General features: G+C 36.5%; 2 protein-coding genes across 2 annotated transcripts; both read right to left on the bottom strand.

Annotated features, from left to right (window-relative positions):
• Positions 1-6,407: 6,407 nt before the first annotated feature.
• LOC119777325 (olfactory receptor 52N5-like) lies at positions 6,408-8,283 on the bottom strand. Its single transcript, XM_038276154.1, has one exon. The coding sequence runs from the start codon at positions 7,570-7,572 to the stop codon at positions 6,610-6,612; it is 963 nt and encodes a 320-aa protein (XP_038132082.1). The 5' UTR covers positions 7,573-8,283; the 3' UTR covers positions 6,408-6,609.
• Positions 8,284-9,087: 804 nt separating this feature from the next.
• On the bottom strand, positions 9,088-10,597 carry LOC119777331 (olfactory receptor 2AT4-like). Its single transcript, XM_038276159.1, has 2 exons — positions 10,573-10,597; positions 9,088-10,336 (listed from the first exon to the last, which is right to left on the bottom strand). The coding sequence occupies exon 2, from the start codon at positions 10,323-10,325 to the stop codon at positions 9,351-9,353; it is 975 nt and encodes a 324-aa protein (XP_038132087.1). The 5' UTR covers positions 10,326-10,336; positions 10,573-10,597; the 3' UTR covers positions 9,088-9,350.
• Positions 10,598-16,771: the final 6,174 nt, after the last annotated feature.

The raw sequence follows: 16,771 nt of genomic DNA on the forward strand, positions 1-16,771 counted from the left end.
TGCAATTGTTTTTTCCTATAACAAAAGAAATAACTCCAGCATTAACTTAGTGACACTCAATATTGCAATACACTGTGCAACAATTTTGGCTCCATTTGTTGGAATCACTCCACACCACATACAATACTCCATAGACTTTATTTCCAAAAAACAGCATTTGAGAGATTTGCTCCCTGTGAAATTGTTTCTTTTGATGCAACTTCTTTCTTAACTTGCATTCCCACATTAGAGGCAGTGAACAAAGTCAGTACACAATTGGAACATGATGGAACCCTGAAATACAGGCCTAACCAGATTTGTGACCTGATGACGCTTTTGTGCCATGGTATCCCCACTATCATCTATTGTTTCCAATATCTATATGGAGGAGGTGAGGAGCAGAGCACTCAGCACATACAAGGGAACACAACCCACTCACTGGTTCAGAAACATGGATAATACTAGCAGACATCCCAAGCCTCCCGGAAGTTCCAGGAGTCTCCCTGATGTAGATAGTTGTTCACCGATGCCCGCAAGTCGGATAAATTATCCCGGATTGGCAGTCCCCTAGTTACCACTTAAAGCTGTGCATCCTTTGAGTCGGCAGAGGATCAATCCTTGAGTACAAAACGATAATATAATATAATATAGCAATTACAGCAGAATATAACCACATCTAGTGAAGGTGAGGAACAGTGCTGATCTAGACCAAATGTACCATGGGGCAAGGAGGGGGCCAGCGTGTTTTCATGGGGGCACAGAAAAGCATGAAATAAAAAACAGGGCAAGGGATTCAAATATATGAAGAGAGCTGCACACTGCAAAAACAATCCAGAAATAAGTAAAAAATGGCTTAAATTAAGTATATTTAGCCTTAATTTGAGCAGGTAAATAAGATGATTTGCCAATGGAATGAGTATTTTCACTCTTAAAATAAGATAGTTAGATAATATTTACTTGAAATAAGACGATAAAATAGTTTTTTCTTATTTTAAAAGGAAATTGTCTTGTTCCATTGGCAAAGTGTCTTACTTACCTCCTCAAATCAAGGAAAAACACACTTATTTTAAGAAAAAATAACTTATTGAGATTTATATTTTTTGCAGTGCATGAAGTGAAATTTATTTTCAATGAGGTCCAATAGAATTCTATTACGTATTAGATCAATATACATTTATAATTTAGGAATTTTACATATTTTTGACTTAATTTATGTTAAAACTACCGTTTTCTATAAAATTTGAATTAGAACTCAAGAAAAACTGTACAATTAATTTGTAACAATTAGGGCATTTTTTATTTATTGTGGGAAAAAAAAACATTTAGCAGATGAAAACTGGGATCCTATCCAAATACCACTGAAGCTATCAGCTTATTGTTTTGGAATAATTAGTAAAACAGAATTTGTAAAGAAAAAGAATGAAATAGATCCAAAGGGCCTATCAGTAACCATGTCTGTTTCAGCGCATATCATCATTAGAATTTCTTTTAAGTATTATGTCTTCAGTACAGGGGCCAGGACATCATCTACAGGGGCACTGGCCCCCGTTGGCCCCTGTCTAGAACCAGCCATGGTGAGGAATGATGACACCGTGGTGAAGTCCACTGTATGCTGAAGTCCCAGGAAAAACAGAAAGCACAATCGATGTTCAAGGCTACTAGATTGAAAGTATTGAAAATTAAAAAGAAAAGAAATTCGTGTATGGTTTTTCTTTGTTTTTTTCGTTTCAAAACAAAAACGAAAAAAACAAAACAAGCATGTGGTTTTTCTGTTTTTCCGTTTTTAAAACCTAAATCGAAAAAATGAAAAATCAAATTAATAGAAAATCAACAGCGTTTGAGTTTTGTTTTGCCATCTAAATGAAAATAAAATACGGTTGTTGTTTTAATATGTAGCGGTACAGGTGTTATGCCGAGATTTGCATCCCCTCACGCGGGAGCGCGCATCGCTCTAAACTCTCGCATATTGATGAGAAAACAACTGAAATCTGACCGGCCAAAACAGCACGTCGGCCCACAGGGCAAATGCCCGGTACGCCCGATTACCAGTCCATGCCTGGGGATGGGGTTCAGATTACGGGCACCCTGTGCAGTGAATACATATTTTTAAAAATCTATTATAAAAACAGTGTTTGAGTTGGTACAGTGTTTAATCTAAAATAGCCAGTTTCACTGACATGTTGTCGCAAATGATGGTAAGGCTGGTGCACCTCTCTTAAGACCCTACCGACTCTGGTTTCTCCAGCATGAATCCCAATAGATGACAAGTATCCTGTCACAAATTTTCATCCGTACGACGGTCTTGTCTAACACACACACAAATGTAAAACACTGTGGTTCATACATGGTGCATTACAATAAGTGCCCCTGCAGTCAAAAAACAATGTCAAAATGAGATGCATAATTATAAACAATATATATTTATGCCATACTTTAACATACCTATGATATATCAATAATAAATATATCACAGGTTTAGATTTTGGATAAAACACCAAGACAAAGTACCTCAAAATGCTTCTTTCAATTTGTTTTTCTATGACCTCTAATCAAAATTCATATTTAATGTTCAGTGTTACAAAGAAGAAGTTAAAATGTATTTGTTTGCTGCATCAAACATATATATATATATATATATATATATATATATATATATATGTATATATATATATATATATATATATATATATATATGTGTGTGTGTGTGTGTGTGTGTATGTAAGTATATATACTCACACTTTTGTGTCTAGGGAAAACTAGTGTAGTTGGATGAGTCGCATAACCAAAACACTTATTGGTTACCTAAGGAAATCATCAGAAGCAAGCAGGTGTTCTTCAAACTGCAAACATGAATTGTCTATGCCATGCTACAATGTCGGATTCGGAAAAAGATGTTGAAATGTCTGAAAGGTCGGACACAGGCGAGAGCGTATCGTGAGATGGAGACCAACAAGACCTCCCTCATCCTTGGCCCTATCTCAAAGAATTTTTCGAAATAGTCGAAAATTCAGTTAATTTAGTGGCATCTGGCTGTTTTTTTTTAAAGGTTACTTTATACATTTATATTCTTAGGGCCGGATCTATCAAAGGTTTGCGTGTATTAAAACGTGAGCTATTTCACTGCACACGCTAAAAAATGTACAAACTGATCTATCAACAGTGTGCTAAAAGGATTTGGTCTTTAAAACGTGCTAAATTGCGCCTCTTATCCATTTAGTACTTTTTCTGCAATGAATATGCAATATGGGGCGTTTACACGCAAAAGTGCGTCTTGTGGGAGGAGAACATGTAAATATATTAATTTAGCGCTCGCAAAGTGATTTATCAAACCTGAAAGCAATTTTGCTAACGGTATCTGACTCTATATTTAACACATTTCAAAAGAAGGTGCAAATGGTCTGTATGCGTAATTGCGCACACATGGCAGCAGTTATTGTCGCAAGAAGGATGTATCGAAATGAAGCAAGGAGACGCAGAGAACGCATTTTTTCACTCTGTGTGAATATTTTTGCAATGAACGAGGAAACGATCATCAAAACATATGGTTTATCCAGCATTGCCATTTTGGAGCTGTTGGGGGAACTCCGAATGGATTTGGAGCCAGCCACAAGGAGGACCCACGCAATACCAGATATCACAAAACTCCTTGCAACATTGCACTTTTTTTGCATCTGGGATCTCCCAATCTCGTTTTTTCAGAAGTGCTGTCCGACGTTCTAAATGCTTTGTCGCCCTGACGCCCTAACGGAGAGAACCCCGACCTCCTCCTTAAGCCTGTGGAGCAACATGCCAATGCTGCGGGGATGCGTAGGCACAGTCCTGCAGTCACTTCTTGTGAGCCATTTGGTATGTGCATTTTTCTACAGGCCAATACAAAACACCTGTTTTTTTTTTGTTTTGTTTTTTACTGCAAAAAAAAAAAAAAAAAAAAAAAAAATATATATATATATATATATATATATATATATATATATATATATATATATATATTTATTTTTATTTTATTTTATTATTTATTTATTTTTAATTGGAGGGGGTGGGGGTGTCACTGTAAGATTAAAATTTCTTAATGCACTAGTTTGCACAAACTACAAACTACTTTGCCGCAAACCACAAAACGCGCAAAACCATCATTTAAATAGGGCGTCTCCAACAGTTTTGCACCTGCCACCAGTTACGCAATCGCTCTTGTTAAATCACCCGCAAACCATGGTTCAGCCCCTCGCGCAAAATTCCAGTTTGCGAGCGCAAATTACTGCACGCAAAATTGGATCTTGATAAATCCGGCCCTTAGTAGTTTTTTGGAGCACATACTTTTTCACTTTTACTTGAGTAAAGAGGTGAAGTTGATACAACAGTTACACTGCTGTACCATAATTCTACTTAAGTAACAAATGTGTGTACTTTTGACACCACTGCCCACCACCTGCCCAGCATCTGGGACTCTTTGTGCGACAAAAAAACCCTGTGAATCCCGGGTTTTGCTTTGCCCCTGTCTGCTTTGTTAGTTTGATTTGTTCTGGACTGATTCCTGGGTTCTACTGGCGTCTGAACTTAGACCTGTCTTCTGACTCTGGCTTTGGATTTCCCCTCAAGGGCACTGTTGCTTCTTGGCGTCGGTTGGCGCCTTCTCTGCTCTTTCTCTAGGAACTTTTGGGGGGTGGGGTGCTGCCCGCCGCAAGCTGGGGGGTAACCTCACGTTTAGATTCAACTCTTTCCTCTGGGAGCAGACTGAACTTTAAATCAGAGATTTGCCCCACAGCTGACAAGCAGCCCCATGTTTCTGTTTATTTTAGTCTAAACGCTTTCCCACTGCCTTTCTCACCTAGAATTTTGGGTCCCACTTCTGAGGTCATTACAATTATACAGCAGTAAGGGCTGATACATGGATTTACATGGGCCGATTGAGACCCAGGTTGTCTCATCCAACATCAGTTTGTGACCTCACAATTGTGTTTCTGAAAGAATGTTAAAAAAAATGTGTGGACAGCCTTCATCATTTGTTATAGCTGGCACTAAATCAAATTCTTTTTTAGTAATATTGGTAATCACTAGTCTTTTAGGGTTTGTAATGTAAGAATATAAGAACTACTATTTTAAAAAAGACACTTTTTAACTCACTCTTAGATATGGAACTTTTATTTCTAAATTTGACAAAGGTTTATTGCACTGTTTTCCAAATTGTTTCGTAAAGCTATTAAACAATTAAAACCAATGAAGTAGTGCCACATGTTTCAGAATGTCAGGACCATCAACCATATCTTCTGTTTATATTTATGTAATGTAATTTATGTAACTATTTTGCATGTCACTATCACTTTACTTGGATTTAGCTCTAAATATGCATATATATATATATATATATATATATATATATATATATATATATATATATATATATATATATATATATATATAAAAACTGTATCTGGAGCATGTAACAAAAGTAATTTCCCTTAATTACATTAAAGTATTTCTGATTATTCTGATTCTGATTGCAGTGAAATTAACAGCTCTGTTTTAATGTAAACAAGTTTATTTGTGATGAATCACAAATAATAAAATAAAATAGGTTCACCAAAGCTACATAACACATGCTGATTAACTAAAATGTGAGCTCTGCCAACAGGTTAAGTCATAGTTGTATTCCATGATTTGCAAAATCCAACATTTTACCATTGCAATTTACAGGAGGCCCCTTAAATAGCCATTTTCTAATCTGCTCTTTAGACACAACTCTTCACCTAGGCTACTATAAATTTCATTTTTTATTTTCTTTCTTTCTATGTCATGTTTTTCTGTTGCTCCATTCACTTGTATATCATTTTACTTTTAAAGTAATTTGTTTCTACTTTTATTTATTTATGTAGTCTTTGATTCAGTCTTTGTGTTTAGCAAATTGATGTCCACATTCTATTTTGAAGTGCTATGTAAGTAAAGTATCATATAGAAGTAACTCTAAGTAATGGTTTTCTTTCTGGTTTTAGTATTGTATTCAAGAATCCTTAAAATTGAATTACTTATTTCTATGCAATTATTATCTAAATATAAATAATGTGGTTTGTTTATTGTGTTTCGGGACAAAATAGTCATCCCTCAAAAACACAAGTTAGTATTTCTAAACATGCATTAATGGAAATCCCATGATTTGTATAATGCAGTCTACATGTGTGTAAATTCAGTTGCCTATATGATGTATACATATATATATATATATATATATATATATATATATATATATATATATATATATATATATATATATATATATATATATATATATATTTTTTTTTTTTTTTTTTTTTGTAATAAGGAATATATTTACCCTATAGGTATAAATGTTTTTTTTTATTCTCATATTAGCTTGATAACAATAGAGAATTTCACATTTAAACATATTTCAAAGAAAATTACTCATAACACATTTAGATTGATGAATGCCACACACTAAAAGATTAAAGAAAAACAAAGTAATTCAATAATGCATTTCATTTTAGAGAAAATCATATTCAAAATATATAACTCATCAATTTTGACATAGTTAAGATATACAAAATTATTTATTGTGTAAGCTACATTTGTTAAAATGTGTTTGTCTTTCTTCTGGGTTCTCCTTATTTGGATCAATATTCAACTAACTTTTGAGGTGATAAAATTTTTTGCAGTGAAAAATCTTATTTTTAAGCTTTCTTTGATGTCCTTTGTTTTGAAACAGTATATTATCGGGTTTACAGCTGCGGGTAAATGACTGTAAAGCATCACAATAACTACATGAGCCGAGGCACTGAAAGTGTATCCCACAAAGTTTGCCAAATACACAAAACACCTTGGAAAATAGAAAAGGCAGGTGATGATGACCTGAGGTGTGCAGGTTGACAAAGCCTTAATGCGTCCTTCTGAGGAGGATATTCTCAGGACAGAAACAATGATAATGAAATATGAGAAAATAATAAAACCCAGAGGTACCAGCAAACTGAACATTGCAAGGCCCAATCCCAGAGCTGCAGAAATATGTGCATTTTCACATCCAAGTTTAAATATTGATATGTGGTCACAGTAGCAATGAACTATTATATTCGAATTACAAAAAGGTAGACTCAATGCATCTAAAACTACACCAAACATCCACGAAAAGGGCATAAACCATGATATTCCACAAAGCACATAAACAGTTGTATTTGTGAAAAGTGAATTGTAATGCAGCGGCGAACAAATTGCTATGAAGCGATCCAGAGCCATTACCATCAAAATGAAAGAATGAGTTGCTCCTAAGAAATGAACAAAGTACATTTGGGCAAAACAACTGAAAAATGATACCAACTTCCCATCAAACCAGTATAACGATATCGCCTTTGGTAGAGTCACAGTTCCAAACATCAGGTCAGTTAGTGCCAAGTGGCAAAAGATGAGATATGAGGGTTTGTGAAGAGACCTTTCATGTTTAACAAACACTAAAACAAAAATGTTTCCCCCAGCTATAGCCAAATAAAGCAGGAAAAGCAAACCTGAAACAGGACCATAATACTTTGGCAAAAGACCAGGAAATCCAGTTATGAAAAAGTTTTTTATCCTTGTTACATTAGTGTATAACATAATCAGTTTAGATCACAGCAGTTGTAGAAACAGTGATTAAATATTAAACACAAATTTCAAATGACTACTAGTCATAGAAAGAAGTAAATAAAACCCTTCACAATATCCCTAATGCACCTACTAAAACTGTGTAAAGGAAAAGAATAAATCTTTAGATGCAACACAGTAAGACTCTTTTCCAATTAAATCCACTACCTCGCTATTACTGCACCTTTCTTAAACACCTAACAAACTCTTATCTGAATTAACTTCACCACATTGTGTGTTATTACATTATATATGTAGACACCATGGATCCCTAATGGAAGCTTTTCCCGGATGGTTTACAGTTTTACAAACAAAGATGACTGTCGTACCTACATCGCTTGTTGCGTAATGCATGCAATTCATTGTGTATTTTAGTACTAGGTTTCTGTTTTTTTTTTGTTTTTTTTTTACTCAAACCTGAAATTTTCTGTTTTAATGTTATGCTTTATCCCCTGTTCTATATACACACAGAGAAGCATTGGAATTAGTGCCCCTGTCCAAATTGGGCCCCTAAGAAAAATGTTATTTGGAGGCCCCCATACAAAAAATACAAAAAAATCAAACCTGAAATAAATATTAAGTAATACTTCCACCTGACATAAATAATAAAGGAAAAACATCAACCTAAGATAAATAAATAAATTATAAACATTAACCTGAAATATTAAATAAATAAATAAAAATCCTCAACCTGAAATAAACAAACATGGAATAAAATCTTCAACCTGAAGGAATACGTATGAAATGAAAAACTGCAAACTGAATATATATTGACCCTGTTGTGGTAAGAAATCCAGGAAAAGAAAAATATCCATACAAGTACATTAAGGTACGTTTAGGTATTAATAGTAAACTATATTTAAAACATTTGGTGACAATAGTGTTATTTTTTATTTTTATTTTTTTAATGCATTACAAACCATTCCAAACCAAGAGCCAATCATCTTTTCTTACCGTGAAGCAGGAAGAAAGCAGAGCTGTCCATATTAGTTTATCTTTTTTAGTAACAACATCTTTGATCAAGTTGCACTTAGTAAGATTGTTTTGTAATGTTTTAATTCTAGATGCCTAGCTACATCAAGCACAAGGTACATTTACATTTATCTTTTATATCTGTTGTTACTGTTTTACGAAAGGGATATTTAAAATAAACGTATTTGGAAAAAAGACAGGGTGACTATTTTCAGTGAAAGAAAAAAAATTTGAATGGACTAGCAGAATCTTTCCTCTTGTTTATTGGGTATGCTTTACAATGAATATTTTAGTGGCAGGTTACAAATTCTAAGAACACCCAAAACCTAAACTTTGAGATTGGACAAGATCATAAGTATTTAAATTTAAGTGTGCTTAAGGTACACTACCAAGAAAAGGTTGCATGAGTAGACATCTCATAGATATTTAAACTTTTAAATTATTACTTCAGTCTTCAAACTTTCCTACCATATTGCCAAAGAGTTTTTACTACTGTACAACAAAAAGGGCCTAAGATCTAACTGTATTTTTTCCCCCACCATAAATGCTTTAATCAACTTAAAATTGAAATCTCAAAAATGAATATCCCCATAAGCTCTGTTATTGTACCATCCACACTGTTAGGAATAAAAAAAGATGTGCACATACAATATGATATTCTTTTATTGAAGTTTGTTTGATTTCTTTTCTTATTTTTATTCTAAGAAAAATAATCATTTGTGAAGGATTAGCGCTAAAAACATTTCACTGTTGTGTCATCAAAATTTTTATTGTAAGAATCAGTTATTGCGGATTTTTAATTCTACTCTAATTTTATTTGTTTTTATTCTCTTCATCAAAGTACGCTTTATATCTCTAGTCTTGAGGCAGTATATCAATGGGTTGACTGCAGCAGGAAGTAGACTGTAAAGCAAAATTAATAAAATACGAACATCTATACTAAAAGAAAACCGTACAGTATTAGCTACATAAACAAAGCACCTAGGGAGATAAAACAGACATGTTATGAATATTTGTGGAGTACAAGTTCCTAAAGTTCTGCTGCGCCCTGCAGAATTAGACATTTTTAAAATGACTATAATAATAGAAACATAGGAAATCAAGATGAACGCAAGAGGCAACAAAAGACAAAACATTGCAATACAGAGAGTAATCACCTGCACAATTTTCAAATCATTTCCACATGCCTGGTTCGTTAACGAGATGTGGTCACAGTAGCACTGTAAGATTGTGTTTGATTGACAGTAAGGTAAACCGAGGGCTTGCAATGTTACGATGATCATTAGAGGTAAAGGTATAAACCAAGCGAATCCACAAAGAGCAAATATATTGTTATTTGTGATCAGAACAGGATACCGCAGTGGAATACATATGGCAATAAATCTGTCAACAGCCATTACCAGTAACAGAAATGACATCACTGACCCTAAATAGTGAACAAAGAACATTTGTGTAAAACACCCGAAAAATGAGATGATGCTATCCTTAAACCAATATTTTGATATGATCTTTGGGAGAGTAACAGTGCCAAATGATAAATCAGTTAACGCAAGGTGACAAAAGATCAAGTATGTAGGTTTTTGAAGTGATTTTTCACTGATGACAAAAACTAAAATAAAAATATTTCCTACTACAATCGCTAGATAGACAAGAAAAAGTACTGCTGATGCAGCACCATGGTATTGAGGTGAAAGTCCAGGGAATCCAAGGATTATAAAGCTTTGTATCCTTGTGATGTTTGAGCTGAACAACATGATGGCCAACCCTGTAAAGAATGATATGTTATTACCTTTGCCTGTATTTAAAGCACAGTAAAAATATCAATGAACATTTTAAATTTTTTTAATTCTTTATTAATATTTCTTGATTTGTTAAGTTATTCAGTGGATGTTTAAATAAAGTTCAAGGTATACTAAATAAAACATTACACATTAACATTTACATGTAAGTCAATCTGTACCACTTGAGGAAGTAATAATACATTGAAATTGAAAATCCTACCACGCTGAGGTCGCTCAGCAGGAGAAGCCTCAGAGAAAAGGGTGGTTGTCTTCCAAAATTCGATTGTTATATCCAAACAGGAACATCCTCAAAGGGTCCTATTCTCAAAAGACCCATAAAAGGCTTGAGATGTTTACTTGCATAATTTCTTATCATTCTTATCATACCTAATTCAATAAATAATAAGTGTTTTTAAACACACCTAGACTGAAAGAGTATTGCTTTGATTCAGCTTTAGTTAGGTGGGTGAGGAAGAGTTTTATATATATATATATATATATATATATATATATATATATATATATATATATATATATATATATATATATATATATATATTTCTATATATATATAGAGACCTCTGATGTTTGACCTGGAATCTGCTGTAGTCACACACACATATATATACCACTCTTCAAGTTTGGGGGTTACTGACCTGCATGCCCCAACCAGCCAGGCCGGTGTTTTTTGAACCACTGTCCTGCTCTGTAAAATGTTTCAGAAAGAGTTCTGGGGAATGCTTTCCTCAAAACTTACTCTTCTGTTGTTTAAGATACTTTATAATTCCTCCTTTTGTAAATCCAGACAGGATTCCTAAACTGATGATGAGTTTAAAGGTTAAGGCATCTTTCTTCCTGGCAACAGTTTATAGAGTTTATAGAAAAGATTATAAACACATTCACTCAGTGGGTGATATTCTGATTTGTGCCACATTGGTCATATAGGGTCATAACCCATCGCCCATTAATTCGAATAAATCCCTCTCACATTTTTAGGGTCTTTACTTATAACATTCACCTCCTTCTCCTCTGTTTTGTTTCAAGCTTTGTCTTTTTTTCTGCTCCCACTAGCCTTTTCTATTCCTCCTTTTAGTCCTTTTCTATTCCTCTGCTATCTCCTTCCTGTTTGGCTCTCCATATTCCATAAACAATTCTATCTTTATTTCCAATTCCTGGAACCTTTTAGTTAGTTGAAAAGTATTTTCTTCATCTTCTTCTGCTCTTCTTTCTGTTGTACCTCTCCTCCCTATTAGCATCTCTTTTCTGACCCACATTCAATACATCTTTCAATTTTTAGCTTCAGCTGAAAGATGGAAAACATTTCTCCAATGTTTGTGCAACTAGGACTGTTAGGCAGTGGATCTTAAAGCACCATGCCCTTTTATTATAGGCACTGTTGTCAACTCATCTCCTTCAGGGGTGTCTGGGATTTCTTTGATCTTGAAATCAGTTGTATCACTAGAAAATCAGTTAGTGAAATGACATCTGGTCAGGTTTACCACGTTTGAATTTCTATTTCTCCTTTTTAAATTCTCCACCAATTCCCAGCAAGCCCAGTTTTGTTTTGAGCCCTGGAAGTCCGTGATTCTTTGGTCTCATATTCAGTGTCATCGCCATAAAAGTAGTAACTGAAATGACTGCCATGCATCCCACTGACGTTAGGCGCATTATTTCAGCTGCCAGGGGGCCCTGCCGTGGGGCACTGCCTTCTATCTCTGTGGAAAGATAGGAGCCACGTTTAGGAAAAAGAGGGAAAAAAACATATTTCACACTTTATCCTTGACAGGGTACAGTTTGAGATATCAAAAAACACCTCAGCAAAAGAAAAGCACTTACAACATGAGACAAACATTTCAGTAGAGGGTAAACATAGGAGAGTCGCATGTGAGTCTATCTGGTATCTGAGCATCAGTTTTGTGTGTGTGTGTGTGTGTGTGTGTGTGGGGGGGGGGGGGGGGGGTGGCGTGGGGGGGGGGGGGTGAAGTTTATCACCTGGGGCTATAGTTCTGAACCCATCCACAGGTGTCTACGGATAGGGGGGAGCTGGCAGTTCTGGGCTCTTCCGCCATAACATCAAGGAGAGTTTTGATGACAGGGAGGCTGAAATCCAAAATAAATTTTTATTTTGAGAGCAAGCTGCACAGAATTATTGGTCAGCCTTGAGTCTATTTTTTGCTGGGCTCCACATGGCGAATCCAGTATTCCAAATTGGTTGGGCTTTTCCGCTTTAAAGCGAGCATGCAGATCCAAGAAATTATCCAATCTAACGTTATTGAATATTGACACGTTTTTTGTGGACTTTTATGGACCTTTCTGCCTCGGGCGCTGGGCACCTCCATTATTTGAATGTCAGCAGACAGCAAGAAGCCTCCCAGATCTCCAGATGCATTTGAGATATCAAAAAAGTACTCCAGGGTGTTGTTCAGCATGGGGGTGAGTAGAAAATGAAGGCTAATCATGTTTTGGGTGTACTATTCCTTTAAATATCAATTGCCACTCCAAATGTTTTCACACTCAAGCTGTGGAATGTGTCTGAATTGAAGGTTGAGGGGGTATAAAGTGAAAAGGAAGGCAACTGTCGGTATAGGAATTCAGGTTCTTCCCTGTTGGATCATAATGTTTCTTCTTGTTTCTAACTAGTTATTTTCTGTCAGTTTGAAGAAGATGCAGCAAGCCAGTTGAATTTGCATTTGAATGGGCTGACTGGTCCACTCGCCCTGAAAACGACAGGGTTTGGTATGGTCCTTAATATGGTGTATCAGCCACTGGAAAGCGCAAACAAAGGGTTAGTCCATAGGGTTAGTGTTTAGGGGCTGGGACGGGATTGGCTCCCAGACTGTCACTTTTTAAATTTCTTTAGCACTACACACCTTAGATTTTATGGGAAAGTCCACAACCACCGTTGGGGGTCTAGCTGTCATTTTACTTTTTCATACTTCAACAACACGAAAAAGATGTAACAACTTGGAGGACAGTTAAATTAGTAGAAATGTGTTCTTCAGGCAATTATTAAAAAACATTCTTCGACATGGTGCTGATTATCCTTCAAAATGTTTGAATTGATGTACCGTATTGTAAGTCTGTTTGTAGCCCATGCTTTTATTTTGTAAGCACCTCTGAATCTAATACAAACCTTTGTGGTAATGCAAACTGATATGTTATCTGAGGTAGACAGTCAACACTACATACAACACTACGACTAATTGTATTACCTGCTGCTAACTTTACTACTCTGCTGCCAAATCTGTAACCACTCTTATCAAGAAAATGATGGAAGTTAGCCATTGGTACTAGCTTTGCTATAGCCACACAGACACCAGCAGCTACTAACCTCTGCCAATAGGAGAAAATGGTAAGCAATTCCAAAACCCAACCCCACTGTTTCTACATCTACAGCTCTGCATTGGAGAAAAAAAAAAGTAGTAGAAAATGAATGGCAAAAATGCATAAGGTAAAGGAAAAGGAGGAGACAGTGAAATGCAAAAAAAAAACAAAGGCTTGGAAAATGAAAAAATATAAATTTAGATTTTTTGATAAAAACACAGGAAAAAAGAATGGGATAATATATGATGTTCTTGGTAAAAAATGCATTTATAAGGAGATGAAAACAAAATAAATACAATGCATATATTTCTTCTCTTATTTTCCATTATGTAAATTTTGGTCCTTCGTAGTGCCTCCTTTGTGGCAACATAGGGCCAGATTTATCAAGATCCAATTTTGCGTGCAGTAATTTGCGCTCGCAAACTGGAATTTTGCGCGAGGGGCTGGACCATGGTTTGCGGGTGATTTAACAAGAGCGATTGCGTAACTGGTGGCAGGTGCAAAACTGTTGGAGACGCCCTATTTAAATGATGGTTTTGCACGTTTTGTGGTTTGCGGCAAAGTAGTTTGTAGTTTCTACAAACTAGTGCATTAAGAAATTTAAATCTTACAGTGATATAAAGAAAAAACTTTGGCAACCTTTATTCCCTAAGGTGGTATGTGGCTGAATTTCTACTTCACTGCAGTAAAAAAACAAAAAAACAAAAAACAAAAAAAAAAAACAGGTGTTTTGTATTGGCCTGTAGAAAAATGCACATACCAAATGGCTCAGAAGAAGTGACTGTGGATGAGATTACGCATCCCCGCAGCATTGGCATGTTGCTCCACAGGCGCAGGTGGAGAACCCCGACCCCGTCGGACAGCACTTCTGAAAAACGAGATTGGGTGATCCCAGCTCTCGCTGCAACCGTACGCTGGAATGACCCAGATGCAAAAAAGTGCAATGTTGCAAGGAGTTTTGTGATATCTGGTATTGCGTGGGTCCTCCTTGTGGCTGGCTCCAAATCCATTCGGAGTTCCCCCAACAGCTTCAAAATGGAAATGCTGGATAAACGATATGTTTTGATGATCGTTTCCACGTTCATTCCAAAAATATTGACACAGAGTGAAAAAATGCATTCTCTGCGTCTCCCTGCTTCATTTCGATGTCTCCTTCTTGCGACAATAACCGCTGCCATGTGTGCGCAATTACGCATACAGACCATTTGCATCTTCTTTTGAAATGTGTTAAATATAGAGTCAGATACCGTTAGCAAAATTGCTTTCAGGTTTGATAAATCACTTTGCGAGTGCTAAATTAATATATTTACATGTTCACCTCCCACAAGACGCACTTTTGCGTGTAAACGCCCCATATTGCATATTCATTGCAGAAAAAGTACTAAATGGATAAGAGGCGCTATTTAGCATGTTTTAAAGACCAAATCCTTTTAGCACGCTGTTGATAGATCAGTTTTTCTTTTCGACTTCCGGGTCATGAAGGAGTAGGACGAGCGTTGTTCGTTCTCCCGTAAATATTCTAACTTTTTGACCACCTTTTTTCCCCCAAAATAAGCCTTCTGATACTATCCGTTTTTCCTTTAATTCGTATTTGTCCTGTTGTGATGCAAAATGTCTCCGAAACTGGCGAAAGGGGGCGAAAAATCAGATGGAGACGGCATCAGCAAGGCAGACCTGTTGACCGCGCTAGCTGAAAACAAAGATGTGCTGTTAACGGAGCTGAATGCTTCCATCGACAAACTTCACGAGAAGCTGGATGGGTTTCAGGACTCTCTCGATAACCACGATGTTCGACCGACGTCTTTGGAGGAAGGTGCAGAAGCCGTAGACCACCGTTTAGAAGAGCTCGAGGCCTCCTGTGCTAAGCTACGTGATGCTAACGACAAGCTACATGCCAAAGTTGTGGATTTAGAGGGCCGTAGCAGGAGATCCAACATCAGAATAATTGGTCTGGATGAAGGACTCGAAGGGCCTCAACCTAGCGTATTTTTCGCCCAAATGCTTCAGAAAGTTTTTGGCCCAAATGTGTACCCTTCTCCCCCGGAGCTGGATCGGGCTCACCGCGGCCCAGGGCCGCGGCCGGGACCAGGCGGTAGGCCGCGCCATGTCATAATATGCTTTCACCGCTTCCAGATCAAAGAGCGAGTGATTCGTGAGGCCCGGACCAAGAAGCAGCTGGACTATGAGGGACACACTTTCAGACTTTACGAGGATTACTCCCCGGAGGTCGTCAGTCAGAGAAGGGCGTATAGATCTGTCATGTCGTCCTTGTACACCATGGGACTGAGACCTGCTTTGCTCTACCCTGCCAGGCTTCGCATCACTCAGGCAGACGGTAAACGTACGTGGTTTGGCTCTGTTGAGGAGGCAGAAAAATACGCGGAGGCAGCTGCCAACGCATCATAACATTTCAACTTTGAGTGGAGTTCAAGAACTGCACATGGACAGGCCAGGTTTGTGTTCACTGTGCTGCTGGTCAGCTGTTCTTAGCTCGTGACCATATTACCTGGCTTGTCCATTTTGTGAATTATTCAATGTTGAGTTCAATTTGGGGTATTTTTATTTTGTATTAATATTTTTTCTGGCTTTAAGGCTCAGTGGTATTACCCCTCACTTTTTGGGGGTCAATTTAATTATGATTCTATTTTGCACTTTACGTGAATTGTGGGGGTTTGAGTTAGATTAGAATAGAATGTGTACTTACCCAGGAAGACGTAGGCTAGTTAGGTTAGGTGTGCTGTTGGTTTTGTGTTTAACAGCTAGTTTCACCTCAGGGTTTTTTTGTTTTATTTTTGAGCTGTCATCGGGGGATGTTTTTTATTTTTTATTTTTTGACCGATTAACAATTACTACATTTTGTATTGAGGTTGTACTGTACTCTTTTTTTTCCCCATAAGGCTTTGTAATGAATAATTTAAACATTATCAGCTGGAATGTCAAGGGCTTAAATCACCCTGTTAAACGCAAGAAGGTCATGACACATCTAAAGCAGCTGAAAGTGAATGTAGCGTTTTTACAGGAGACACACCTGAAAACTTCTGACCAACTAAGAATAAAATGTGGATGGGGAGGTCAATATTTTCAGTCTACCTTTC

Source organism: Cyprinodon tularosa, unplaced genomic scaffold (assembly GCF_016077235.1).
Source record: "Cyprinodon tularosa strain WSP-4 unplaced genomic scaffold, ASM1607723v1 ctg1221, whole genome shotgun sequence".
NCBI lineage: Eukaryota > Metazoa > Chordata > Actinopteri > Cyprinodontiformes > Cyprinodontidae > Cyprinodon > Cyprinodon tularosa.

Coding starts and splice junctions, on each gene's coding strand:
- LOC119777325 (XM_038276154.1), bottom strand. CDS start 7,572: ATGTTATACACTAATGTAACAAGGATAAAAAACTTTTTCATAACTGGA.
- LOC119777331 (XM_038276159.1), bottom strand. CDS start 10,325: ATGTTGTTCAGCTCAAACATCACAAGGATACAAAGCTTTATAATCCTT.